The sequence below is a fragment of the Polypterus senegalus genome, chromosome 6 (assembly GCF_016835505.1).
Source record: "Polypterus senegalus isolate Bchr_013 chromosome 6, ASM1683550v1, whole genome shotgun sequence".
Classification (NCBI taxonomy): Eukaryota; Metazoa; Chordata; class Cladistia; order Polypteriformes; family Polypteridae; genus Polypterus; species Polypterus senegalus.
Genome location: NC_053159.1, coordinates 109,652,946 through 109,667,986, shown reverse-complemented (window position 1 = coordinate 109,667,986; position 15,041 = coordinate 109,652,946). Strand labels below are relative to the sequence as shown.

At 36.2% G+C, this 15,041-nt stretch overlaps 1 protein-coding gene across 4 annotated transcripts in view; it reads right to left on the bottom strand.

The window, feature by feature from the left end:
• The window catches only part of usp32 (ubiquitin specific peptidase 32), a 209,923-nt gene that overhangs the window by 161,146 nt on the left and 33,736 nt on the right, over positions 1-15,041 (bottom strand). For 3 of the 4 annotated variants that reach the window (XM_039756745.1, XM_039756747.1, XM_039756746.1), the window contains exon 2: positions 7,939-8,066. In XM_039756745.1, coding sequence (XP_039612679.1) covers positions 7,939-8,066 — 128 coding nt within the window. Of the gene's footprint in view, positions 1-7,179; positions 7,329-7,938; positions 8,067-15,041 lie in introns of those variants that run through there. The other variant, XM_039756748.1, reaches the window with a different exon arrangement.

Here is a 15,041-nt window from a genome sequence, read left to right as displayed (position 1 = left end):
CAAGGTACTGAAAGCATTCTTTAGAAATGTTGGCCCATATTGATAGGATAGCATCTTGCAGTTGATGGAGATTTGTGGGATGCACATCCAGAGCACGAAGCTCCCGTTCCACCACATCCCAAAGATGCTCTATTGGGTTGAGATCTGGTGACTGTGGGGGCCATTTTAGTACAGTGAACTCATTGTCATGTTCAAGAAACCAATTTGAAATGATTCAAGCTTTGTGACATGGTGCATTATCCATCAGAGGATGAGTACATGGTGGTCATGAAGGGATGGACATGGTCAGAAACAATGCTCAGGTAGCCCGTGGCATTTAAACGATGCCCAATTGGCACTAAGGGGCCTAAAGTGTGCCAAGAAAACATCCCCCACACCATTACACCACCACCACCAGCCTGCACAGTGGTAACAAGGCATGATGGATCCATGTTCTCATTCTGTTTACGCCAAATTCTGACTCTACCATTTGAATGTCTCAACAGAAATCGAGACTCAGACCAGGCAACATTTTTCCAGTCTTTAACTGTCCAATTTTGGTGAGCTTGTGCAAATTGTAACCTCTTTTTCCTATTCGTAGTGGAGATGAGTGGTACCCGGTGGGGTCTTCTGCTGTTGTAGCCTATCCGCCTCAAGGTTGTGCGTGTTGTGGCTTCACAAATGCTTTGCTGCATACCTCGGTTGTAACGAGTGGTTATTTCAGTCAAAGTTGCTCTTCTAGCAGCTTGAATCAGTCGGCCCATTCTCCTCTGACCTCTAGCATCAACAAGGCATTTTCGCCCACAGGACTGCCGCATACTGGATGTTTTTCCCTTTTCACACCATTCTTTGTAAACCCTAGAAATGGTTGTGAGTGAAAATCCCAGTAACTGAGCAGATTGTGAAATACTCAGACCGGCCCGTCTGGCACCAACAACCATACCACTCTCAAAATTGCTTAAATCACCTTTCTTTCCCATTCTGACATTCAGTTTGGAGTTCAGGAGATTGTCTTGACCAGGACCACACCCCTAAATGCATTGAAGCAACTGCCATGTGATTGGTTGATTAGATAATTGCATTAATGAGAAATTGAACAGGTGTTCCTAATAATCATTTAGGTGAGTGTATATTACCATACTAATAGATCCACATTCTGTAAAGGATCACAGTGCAGGCAAAATAAGTCAAATACAGCATTAGTTTGCATGAGATAAGCATACAAGAGAAAAGAACACCAACAAAAGTGTGTTAAGAAATATGCAAATGAAAAAAAGTGTGCAGAGGCAATGCCTATTGCTAGTAAATCCCTCTGACCCCAGCAGTTGAGTCTCATGCTCTTTAACAAATGACGTGAACGCCCACGTGGCATCTGCCAATATTTTTAGTCGCTAGAAATTTATAAAACTTCATACCAATACACCAACTGCAAATTAACTTAGTTTAAGCTTTGCATAAACAAGACATGCAAATAAAGTTATGGAGTGAGAGTACCGAGTACCAGTGCAGCTCCAGGGTTTACATGAAGGGAGAGGATCTGTCTCAGAGGATTTGGAAACCTATTGATGAAGAGAATAAGAATTTGCTGGACCGGAATAAATGCACAGCAGGAGCAGAATGGCATAGTGCAATATCAGTAAAGTGCAAGCAGCAAGTGTGAGGGATAACAGGGAAGAGCATAGCATGCAGGAGCAGAGGGGATTGGACATCACGTCATAGTAGAGGAGTTCGTCAGTTACGAGTGCTCAGTGCCTCATTAAGCCACTAATCAAGACTCACCAGAAATTTCAAATCCCAGCATATGTACCCATGTTGGTCTTCCCTGCCTGGCCATGTTTGTGGTTATACTTTTTATAACATGCTAAACATACCACTATTTTTTACTACAGTAAGTGCTGTTTATTTGGGGGTGAGGTGTGGGGTGGGAGAGAACTTAACTTTCCATTTTATTTTGTGAAACATATGAAATTATTTGCTTTAGTATGTTTGGTACCAGTACTGAGGTATCAGAACCAAAGGCAAAATTTTAGTATCAATCCAACACTATGTCCTATGATTTCTAATTGTATAATATGACATCCTCAGATGATGTGATCAGCAACTGTAGCCGTCAAGTTTGACATCTCCAACTAGAAGCTATGTGATGTGCCACCAGCTTTATTTAACTGGTTTAAAAGTTGGCACATTTCAGATATTTTTTGTTACTTCAAAGAGTTATCATAAGTGTGTTTATCAAATAGTTTTGCAACAGTGAGTGAAAAATAACACTTATAACAGAATATGATTAAATGAGTTAGTAGACTACATTAAATATAAGCTTTTTATCATCACTTTACAATGTTATGTATTTAAAATGTCGCCCAAGTAGGCTTGTGGTGGCTCAATAGTCTTGTTGTTGGTTGTGGGTGGTCTGTGATTAACTGTAGTTCAGATTTCTTGAACTTAACATTTTTGAAAGAAGTATCTCATGCAGAGTTCAGATTTCAAGCAGAATTTTAGAAAAAGGCAGCTAAATTGATCACTTGAATAAACATGCTATTCTTGACAAGTTTAAGTCAGGTTTTAGAACAAATCATAGTACAGAAACTCCACTCATTAAAGTAGTAAAAGACTTGCAGGTTAATGCGGACAAAGGCCATTTATCTATTCTCATCCTCTTAGATCTGAGTGCAGCATTTGATAAAACTGATCACAATATTCTTATAAATCTCAGTCAGTGGGTGGGCCTCTCTGGCAGTGTCTTAAATTGGTTTAAATCTTACTTAACAGGTAGAATTTTTTTGTTAGTTGTGGTATTTATACTTCAAAGACACATTATATTCTATATGGTGTTCCACAAGGATCTATCCTGGGTCTACTGTTCTTTTCGATGTACACGCTTCCATTAGGTCAGATTATTTTAAGGCATAATGTAAGCTATCATAGGTATGCTGATGACGCACAACTGTATTGAGCAATAGTGCCTGATGACCCAGACTCTCTTACTTCACTGACCCATTGTCTTACTTGTATTTCTGAGTGTATGAGTTAGTAATTTTCTTAAAACTAAATAAGGAGAAAATAGAAATTTTAGTTACTGGCAAAAATGAATATAGTGAGAGTATTACAAATAAACTTGATCCATTAGGCTTAAAAGTCAAGACAGCGGTAAAGAATTTAGGGGTAATTATTGAATCTGACCTAAATTTTAAATTGCATATTAAATCAGATTACCAGGACAACATTTTTTCACCTAAGGAATATAGCAAAAGTTAGATCCCTTATAAACTTGTAAGATACTGAAAAATTAGTTCACAATCTGAGCACAACTCTCCAGTTTTGATGTCATTACATTGATTATCTGTGCCATTTAGAATCGACTTTAAAAAGTACTGCTTATCAGGGTTAACATCAAATACTGCTTTATCAGGGTTAACATCATATCCTTGGTTTATGGGTTATTGTTATTATTGCATTAGGGTTTACTACGCTTATCCTGGGCCACTTTTTAACACCACTCCCTGGGTTTACTGTCTTAATATTCCAAGACTGTTGATGATTACATTTTATGTTTATAGTCTGTTAATGATATTTTATGCTTATAGTATTTAGACTTTATCAGCAATAGATATCTCTTCTTTTTAATCCTTAAATGCCGCTGCTGGGGGGCTTGTTTTGTTTTGGACGTGCTCTGTCTCTAGGTATGTTAGAGGACCGAGGATCTGTACAGAACTTTTTCAAAACCTGGCAGGATCTAATCAATAATATTTTAGAATAAGCTCTTAAAGCACTGAGGAGATCATTTTCTTCGCATTTTTTTTTTTATCTGCCTGTTAAACTCATCAATTTATGTATTTTGACCAGTTTTAAGTTTTACTCCGTTGGCCATGCTCTCTTTCTCAGGGGTGGGGGTTAGGTTGGGTTGTTTTGTTTTCAATCCTATTTTTTGTAAAAATTGATGTATCTGTATGGAATGATTACAATAAAATCAATAAAAAAAAAAAAAAATACTGCTTATGGTTTACAACACCTTAAATAATCTTGCTCCATCCTACTGTATATTTTGGAATGCCTGTCACCTTATCCTCCAAACAGCAACCTTACATCTTCAAATGAGTGTCTGCTTATAACTCCAAGAGTTAAACTTGTAAGAAGTGATGAGGAAGCCTTTGGCTGTTGTTATACACCTAAAATCTGAAACAGCTTACCAATAGAAATCGCACTTAAAAAATTAGCAAAAAATATATTTTAACAGGGCTTTCTTATAACTATATTTTAATGTAACCCTGATAATATGCATTGAACTAACATTTTTATCATGGCTCCGCAATCCATACTAATCCCAAATTTTCTCTGCTGTTCTTTTTACGTTTTTTCTGTGGTGGTGACCTGTGCCACCGCACCCTGATCAAGTCACCATGAAGTCCCTGTATTAATGGATAGAAGGCGTCCATATGACCATCAATATCTAATTCTTTCACGTGAAGCCTGAAAATCATAAGGACTGATTTAGACCATGTATGTTAGGTAGAATGTCCTATGGGGGCTGGGCAGTCTTGTGGCAATGGAAGCCCTGCAGATTTTTTATCTCCAGCCCTCTGGAGTTTCTTTGTTTTTTCTGTCCTCCTGGCCATTGGACCATACTTTATTCTTTAATATTTAGTACTGTCTAACAATGTTATTTTTATTAACTTTTCTTCCTTCATCTTGTAGAGCACTTTGAGCTACACCACATGTATGAAAATGTAGTATATAAAGAAATTTGGTTGTTGTTTCAGATTCACTAGAATAACTTTTGGTTTCACTGACCATTTCAGTTTCACTGTCTGACTAAGGCATTTCTTATGTGATAATAATAAATAATAATGCATTTTATTTATATAGCGCCTTTCCCATGCTCAAGGCACTTACAGCATATAAAAAAAAAGAACACCTGCAAAACACATACCCCTGTAGTGGATAGAGAGGGGCTCGCCACAGACAATGTCAGTCAAGGAAACGGATTTGAAACAGAACCAGGCTTGTCACAGACAATGTTAGTCAAGGAAACGGATATGAAATTGAACCAGAGTTGTCCAGTGACCTGGTGGACAAATCCTCAAGTGAAGTCCCGGGACAGCTGGCAAACTTTTCCATGCCGTCACACGCGCCAACAGCCTCCAAAGACCAGGGACTCAATATGGACCCAGACGAAAAAACAAAATAGCAATGGGAGGCGAGTGCAATACTGCATCGGACACAGTAGCAGTGGGAGGCGAGGGCGACTCTACATCAAACAACAGATTCTGAGTTTGCTCGCCAACAACAAGCCAATAACAACTTGGATTTTGCATTCAGACAAGCCCTCATTGCAAATGACTCTTACTATCTGGAAAGAGAGGACTCAAATTTTTAAACTTTCTGCATCAGGTGATTTCTGATTGCATGGGTGATGGACATATCGAGCAGTTGCTACTGCCAAGTGAGCACAGGGAGAAGGCTTTAAAAATTGCTCACAGTCACATTTTGGGGGGTCACCTTGGTGCTTAGAAGACAAGGGAATGTATTTCGAAATGCTTTTATATGGTGAATATGGGCTGGGAGATGGAACGATTTTGCAAGGCTTGTCCCTACTGTCAAATAGTTTCTGCTCACAGACCATAGGCACCCCGGTACTGATGCCTATTTTAGACGTCTCCTTTGAGAGGGTGGGATAAGGTTTGTTGACCGAGTCATTTCACTGCAAGAACAGATTGCAAGATTGTCCTCTATTGCGGTGGAACATGAGCAGCGTGAGCAGGAGATGCAAAAACGTAACTATGACAAGACAAGTAAATTCTGCAAGTTTAAGAAGGGGGATCACGTGCTTGTGTTGATTCCATCCGATCCACATAAAATTTCAGGCCAAATGGCAAGGGCCAGCAGTAAAAGAAGAGCTTATGTCCCAAGTGAATTAGAAAGTCAGAATTCCCGGGCGGCGGAAAGCCATACAGATTTTGCATATTAATCTTTTAAAGGAGTGGCACGACCATCACAAATTCCTGGTCACCCAACTGAGGTTGCCAGAAGTGCAAGCTGGGTGTGTCAGAAACTCACTATCTGGGATATTCCTTGGAGAAGGGTTTGCTCAGGCCTCAAATGGACAAGGTGGGGGAGGTGCTTGCATATCCCCGTCCCGAAACACAGAGGTAGGTTCGTGCCATCCATGGGCTCCCAAGGTATTACAGGTGGTTCATTCCCAATTTTGCGCACTGGGCCACCCTCCTTACAGACTTGACAAAGGGCAGAAAGAATCGTAATGTTTTAGGAATCGATGCCTGTGAGAGAGCTTTCGCGGACCTAAAGGCTGCTTTATCATCATTCCCAGGTCTGCACAATCCTGACTTTTCTTAGGAATTTATTCTGCAAACAGATGCTAGCACTTTCGGTTTAGGAGCGGTGGTCTCACAATGTTTTGAGGGGGAACAGCACCCTATCACATTTCTCAGCAGAAAGCTACTTCCCGGGCAGCATAATTAATTCACAATTGAAAAAGAGTGCTTGGTGATTAAGTGGGTGGTGAAGGCCCTCCGTTATTATCTTTTCGAACAACGGTTTACCCTCATGACTGACAATGCCCAGCTACAATGGCTGTACAAACAGAAGGATACAAATGTGAATTATAAAAACAAAACCACTTCAAATAAACCTAGTTTATGATTTAGACAAGAGTTCAAAGGTAAAAAAGTAACTTTTATAATTAGAGGACTATCATTAAGAAATTAAATTCATTTTCTAACTTTCTTATCCAGTTCAATGAATTAAGATACTACTATCACAAGAATCTTTGTTTACTGGAATAGCTGTTCTATGAGGTAAACATTTCTATCACATGACTTTATCAGCAGTGTTAAGTACACTGTGTCACATTAAAGGATAAATGCAGTATTTTTCAACCCAGAGTTATTTGTTTACAATTATGGTATATGTTAATTTGCAAAAAGAAATGGTGTGCCAATTTGTACCATTTTTCTTAATTAATTTTAAAAATAACTAGCCTGTTCTTGCTTTTATTAAGTGGAGATGTAGGGACATGAGCCCAAATATGAAAACAAAAGCCTTAAATCCTACCAAATGCATCAATTTCTTAAGCAAGAGTGGTTAGTCTTAATATTGCACAATATTTTGAGATTTATTCATTGCAAAATAAGACTGTGTGCTGAGATTCAGTCATTGTAAAATAAGTCTAACTGTGTGCTTCACCTCACTGCTCATCTCCCTCCGTGGTAACCTTTCAGTTGCAGGGGTGTGGTTTCCTCTAGTTTCTCCTTTTTAATCTTCAAAAACTCCTTTCTTGCTGCTGTTACAACTGACATTATTAAATGTTGATGTCCAGATGTGAATTGCTTTCTCTATTCCGGAGACAAGTAAAAAAATCACTGGAAAAATGTCATATTATTACTCACAGTCCTTCATTTTGTGTAAAAAAACATTCAAAGTTGACTTAAAATTGTTATGAATCACAGCCTGGAACTACTTATTATAATAAGGGCTTGAGTAAATGTCTACCATATAAAAAGAGTGAAAGTTATTACTTAAATATATAATTTGCCTGAAATTAGTTCAAAATGCAGCTAAGAATTTTAACTAAAAAAGCTAATTTGAGCATCTCTCTCATCGATCTTAGTATCATTACACTGGATGCCTGTGTCCTTTAGAATTGATTTTGAAATACTTTTAATTGCATATCCAACTCTAAACAATCTAGCCCCTCCATATATTTTACATTGTTTGTCCTCCTACTTTCCTAAATGTAATCTTACACTCTCTAACATGTTTGCTCAGTATTCTTAGGGTGAAGCTTTAAAGAATTATTGAGGCAGTTTTTTTTTTGTTTCTTCATGCCAAAAATCTGGAATACTTTACCATTTAATATTAAAAAAATACCTCCCTTTAGATGACAATTTTATGAAACAAATATGTATCTTGACATAGATACATATGCACACTATATAAAATTACCTCTGCAACCTTTGGGGGAACTACATCCCCAAGTACCTCCTTGATGAAGCATTGCTGACTCATGTAACAGGACAGCCCACAGGTCCTCTTAAATGCATCTTTCAGCCTTTTCAGTTCTATATCTGTAACTGTAAAAAATAAATAAACAAATCAGTTGCAAAAGAAAATCTGTAAATGTAAATAAATCTGTAAACTTACTTAGGATAAATGTAATTTTCATCTCTGGAACTCATTTATAATAAAGAGTCAACAGCTAGATTTCTATACAAAAAATAAAAATTTTGTCATTGTACTGGTGGTATACTATACAATGGAATAATACAAATTCCTGCTCAATGACACACACCAAAATAATAAGTCAAAAGGGTCACTATAAAGGAATAAGATCATACATAAATATGATGGCTAAGATTTTTACAGCTAGATTATTTCATTTATTCATTTGTTTGTCGATTAACTATGTTCAACTCCTGCTGGGTGTTTAAATTTATACTATGCAAAGGTTGTGCTGACTTCTCTTCCCCTGAGAGACACTGTATGGAAAGCAGATGCACATGTCATTATGTGCACTATTTCTACTAATTCTAAATAAACTTGAGTTAAAGATGTGATGAATCTTTAGATTTGTAACTAAATTAAAAGTTAAAAATACACTTCACAGCACAAAATTTAAATTTGATACTAAATCAATACTGAATGTAACTGAGAACTGCCAATTCAGTCTAATGCTGCTAACTGATTTCCTATCTAGCAGATATCAAAACAGAATCAAACCTAGATTTAAAAGTTAATAGATTCTTTTCCACTATGTCATGCAATAATAGAACTTCCTACACATAAATAAGTAAACAAGCCAACATTCACATATAACAGAAAGAAAATGAGAAATATCAGATGACAAGCTGCACAAAGCAATGTTTAAATCCTGGAGCTGCACATTAGAACCTTCTTATGGGGATTGCAAAAGTATATCTTGTGTAAAACCTCTGTCTGCGTTAAACTACAAGTAAAATTTTCTTACCTTTTACCAGCCTGTGGTTAAAAAAAAATATATATAAAATGTTTCTATTTAAATGGAAAGACAGATGTTTTTCTCTAAATGCAAGTAGAAGTAATGAGTAGAATTCAATGCTTATTTTGGCATCATTTAAAATTCTTCTTAAATTTGATGCTGATCTCTCATATACACACTAGCAAATTACCCACGCTTCGCATATATATATATATATATATATATATATATATATATATATATATATATATATATATATATATATATATATATATATATATATATATATATATATATATATATATATATACATACATACATACACACACACACACACCTACATAAATATATATACATACAGATAAATATACATATATACACACACACATAAAGTATATATATATATATATATATATATATATATATCTACATATATATATCTATATATCTATCTATCTACATATATATATCTATATATCTATATATATATCTATATATATATATATATATATATATATATATATATATATATATATATATATATATATATATATATATATATATATATACTGTATATAGCAAAATCCCCACGCTTCGCAGTGACGAAGAACTGCTTTTAAATTTTTATTAAGAAGAAAAGAAAACCTTTTTAAACTGAGGGAAAATATACCAATAACTATCTGTTAAGGATCTCTTTGTATACCACGTTGTCAGTTCAGCAGTCCGGTTGTAAGTGAGTGAGGGCTTTGCCTTTTATTAGTATAGATACATATACACACAGAGAAAGATCTACATCTATTTATTTATTTATGGACCAGAATCACATTTATCATTTCTTGTCAAAGAGACAAGCAAAACTAAAATTTAAAAAAAAAAACAGGATTCCCACCCTTTTTACCAGCAAAATTCCAAAACTTTTCCAAGACTTTTCTATAGTTTCTAAACAAAAACCTAAACAATTTCTTCTATGACTTAATTTTCACATTTTTATGAATACGTTTACCCTTACAACTGCTACAATAACAGTACAGATGTGACAGGTTTATGGGATTAAGAACAGTGCTAATAAATTAATAATATCTAGGACTCTTGTGAAAGATCCATTTGTTTGAGCTGAGTGATTAAGAGACTTATCAAAAGGAAGGGCATTACCAGCTTGTTGAGACGCTTATCTGACAAGCAATGATTTACATAAGTAGCAATACCAAATGAAGTAAAATATCCCATTTTGTTTCACTAAATGAAAATTTAGCAGGATTTAGCATCCTGTGTCTTCATTTTTATGGAACCACAGCTTGCAGAGTGCCGAAAACACATTTACCTAACATTTTGGCATATGTGTTACAGATAGCAAGATACTGTAAAATGAATTGATGCAATCTTCTTTTCAAGATTTTAATTTATGTATATTAACAAAATTCATGACTGTTTTCCAAAACTTGATGGCCATTTGATCATTTTCCATAACTTTTCCATGATTTCCATGACCATGGGAACCCTGAATTATTTATCATATAGGAGTATTTTGCAGTAAAATATTTTTATGTGATATCTCAAATGTACTTCAAAAATTCTTTGCACGACACTACATGCTATGATTTCAAGTGTACAACATGGAGTAACAAAAAATGCTTAAAAACCTGTTTGATATGAAGCATTATATACCACTTGGCACCTGCACACAGTGAAACGCACTATACAAAAATAAGTTTTATTGCATTGTATAGACAGTTGATATAACAAGAAAATAAAATATCCCCATATTCAACATTCACAGCTTACATTGCTGTGTCCTATAAGTGGTCAAATTTGAATCCTGGAATAATCGGAAAGGGCACATTTTAACGTTCTGTTACATAGTACCTCCCTTCATCATGAAAGGCATCTGTATCAGTGATGGCCAACTCCTTTCTTACGCTGTTTAAGGATTAGACCCGAGAGTCATTTGGGCTGTGGAAACAGTGTTAAAAGCATTATTCCCAAGTGTCACTCAGACAACAGTATAGACGCATCTGACTTAAGCAATAGACTCGAGGATTACTTGGGCTATAAAAGTGCTAACCACATTAGTCCTGAGTAAGTGTGCAGACATGTTTTACAAAATGTCAGGCCCCGTGTAGGCATGTCTTCTCCTAGCCTCATAATGGCGCCTTGCAAGAAACAGGTGTTGCAAGCTCTTGACAGTGATACGAGCAGTGATATTGAGGAGCTTTTCATCAGCAGTGGTGGTGAAGTGAATCTCTCTTCAAGCAGTGAAACTGAAATGGACAGTGAAACTGAATGCAAAGCCTACATTTCGGTTCATGCTGACCCTGTTTCAAATAAACCAGCACCACCTCATTTTGATTTTGTGGGGGAGCCAGAAATAAAAGTGAATGCTGACAGCCACTTACTTAAAGTTATTTCTTGAGGATGACATTATCAAAAGTATCGTTGCTGAGACAATTTGTTATAATGAATACCTATGCAGTTTTCCCATTCAAAGATGCACCATACAAAATATATATTTTGACAGTATATACGGTATTAGCATAATCATTATTATTCATTTCATATTATTATTATTATTATTATTATTATTATAACCAATATTGTTAATCATTATTATTGCTATTTGTTTCATTATACTTTATTTACTTAGGACTTTGTAGTTAATCCTTGTGAAGGAAAAATGTGGTAGGCAAAGAAAAATATCTGAAAGACACTGCCAAAGGCTGGTTAGAGTGGTCACAAACAGATCACAGACCACTTCCAGAAAGTTACAAAAACATCTGGCTGCTGATGGTGTCATTGTACATCATTCAACAGTCCAGGGCACTTTGCACCAGGAACAGCTCAGGGGAAGGGTGATGTACAAAAAGCCTTTTCTGACTGCTCACCATAAGAAGAGTTACATGAGGTATGTGACAAGCCAAAAACATTTTGGAAAAAAAAAAAAAATACTGCGGACAGATGAGACTAAGGTACAGTTATTTGATCACAACCAGAGGCATTATGTATGGCGAAAAAAATTCACAGCATTTCAGGAGAAGAACTTGCCACCTACTATGAAATTTGGTGGAGGTTCCATCATGTTATTAGACTGTGTGGCTAGCACAGGTACTGGAAACCTTGTTAAAGTTGAGGGCCGCATGAATTCCTCCCAGTATAAGCAGATTTTTGACAAGAATGTTCAAGAGTCAGTCACAAAGTTGAAGTTACGCCAGGGTTGGATGTTTCACCACAACAATGATCCAAAGCACCATTCAAAATCTACCAAGGAATTCATACAGATGCACAAATGCAATGTTCTAGAATGGACATCCCAGTCCCCAGCCCTGAACATCATTGAAAATGTAGGGATTGATTTGAAGCAGGCTGTTCGGAAGCCATCAAACCTGACTGAACTGGAGGCATTTTGTATGGAAGAATGGTCCAAAATACCACCAGTCAGAATGCAGGGACTTCTCAGTAGCTATAGGAGGTTTCTACAAGCTGTTATTTCAGCAATACTAAATATTGATGGTATTATTTCTTTGGGGCGCCCAAATTTATGCACCTGCCTATTTTTGTTTAAATGTGCATTAAATTGGTTCTGTTGGTCCAATAAAAAATATTTCACTACTGAAATGTTGCCACTTCCATAAGGTATAATAAAATGTTAAAATGAAGTTGCTGGCTCATAAGTTTAGCAAGTTATAAATTGATAGTGACTTTTATCAAGGGAGGCTAAAGTTTTACATAGCACTGAAGATATACTGAAAATATATTTTTATTCACAGAGCTGTCTGTAAAACACCTAAGTATCTTGTACCTAGCAGATTGTTCTTACTTCCAATAGTTAAGATACTTGCTTGCACAAATCCTGTACTTAGGGACCACCACAAATATTCGTAGCAGTGGTACATAAAAGTAAATGTGCTGTAAAAAAAAAATCTATCTTGAAATGTCACTCAAAACATTTACAAAAATCAAATATGTGTGTACCAGTTGTTGGCAAGTATGAAGAAAATAAATTATGAAAATGTGAATGCATGAATAAAAATTCTTGGATGCTCCCAAGTAGATTAGAGGATAAATTAGGTTATTTCTAACTACCACCCCTGAAAAACATGGAAATCAGCCAGAGTGAGCTGAAATTTGTTCCAGAAGAAAGTTAAATGTGGTCTATTATAATCCTCTTGACTTAAAAATTACTTGCACTTGGGCAAGAAGTTAAAATAAATGAATGGACAGGTGGTAGAATTAACAATGACACTGAGAAAACCTGAAAAGTAAACACTTATTTACCAGTATAGGTATAAAAATGACTATATTGTTGATATGCATGCTAAATTATTAAAAAAAAGATTCAAAACGCTTTAGTGAAGATTCTCAAAAGAATAAGAAAAATCAAGTAAAATTTGCATAAAAAATAAAGCAAAACAATACCTTTTGTATTCCATTACACAATAAAGTCAATTGTGATTGTGGACTGCAGTTGCTTTTGCACTCACTGACAAAATGCAAATTACTTGCATACTGGGAGCTTTTTTTTGTTAGACAAGAAACCTTTTTGCATTTTTTTTTCTCAATTCCAAGCTAAAAGTTTGCAATAGTAAAATCTAATGTAGAAATATACAACATCACTGCTTTTTTGAGAGTTATGCAGTAGTATTTAACACTAGTGAACACAACTTTAAATCAAAATCATTAGTAAATTTTTAAAATATAAATCCTGTGGGGATATAGTACTAGATTCTAAAGTGGTTGTACAAATCTGAATTTATCCCAGGTAGCTCCATTAGAAAAATGCTTTTAGTATAAATTAAATTTAGAAATTCTTTCTACAACATTAACATTTGAATATAGTATAATTACAAAACCAGAAAAAAAATATGTTCATAGCATTTCACTTCAACATAATAAAACTTAAATTTTCTTACTAAAAATGATCATATTGATTTCTTTTTACATTGTTAGTAATAGCCTAGAAATGTTTAGCAGAAAGGGTGAATTTAAAAAATATGTTATCCTCACATCAGAAAACTGATAACAGAGAGGCTGTCTTGAGTCTTATTTGTAAACCAGAACAGAGAAAAAATATTTATGAAAGAAAAGAGTGGATTAAATGATTGGCTCGCCAAAAGCTGAAACTACCAATTAAAAAAAACATAACCGCTTTGTGCCTGCATAGTCTTAGTGAAGGACAGCCGGGTCCTATGCCCGGCAGGGACGCCCCTGCTGCTTAAATTCCGGGGGAGCCATCATGGGCAGTCCAATACTTCCCCCGGGAAGCTTGGTGGCAGCCTCCTTGGCTAACGGTGATTCCTCAACCACCCACAGGGCTCCATGGGAGATGGAGTCTTCCACAGCCTGGTTGGGGGCTCGGATGGCCGCTAGGGGGAGCTGCATGGACTCAGCAGCCTGGCTGGACGAATCTTCAGCTCCACCCGGAGGTGCAATTAGGACCAGGTAATCAAGTACCGGGAATACCTCCAGGTGGGTTATAAAAAGGGCCAGCCACCACCACTCAGGAAGCCAGGGTCGGGAGGAGGAGGACTACGCTTGTGGAGGAGTGGTGGTAAAGGAGAAGAGTGTTTGGTGCTGTTGTGATTGCTGCTTGGGACTGTGTATTGCCTATGGGTCACGGGGAGACGTGTGCCCACGGGTGAAGAAAAATAAAAATCTTGTTGGTTTTAGACATGCCTCTGTGTCGGGTCAGGCGCCTATATAGCGCCTTTTTGTTACAATATCTATATCTCTATCTCTATATCTATATATATATATTTATCTATATATCTATATATACATTATATCTATATATATCTATATTATATCTATATATCTATACTAATAAAAGGCAAAGCCCTCACTCACTCGCTCACCAATTTCCCGTGTAGGTAGAAGGCTGAAATTTGGCAGGCTCATACCTTACAGCTTACTTACAAAAGTTGGGCAGGTTTCATTTCGAAATTCTATGCGTAATGGTCATAACTGGAACCTACTTTTTCATCCGTATACTATAATAGACTTCTGCTCGATGGCCGTGGGAGGCGGAGTTACGCCTCCCACGTAATTTACTGCCTGCCCATATAAGGCCGTCCGTCAATCCAATAGAAACACTGCCACT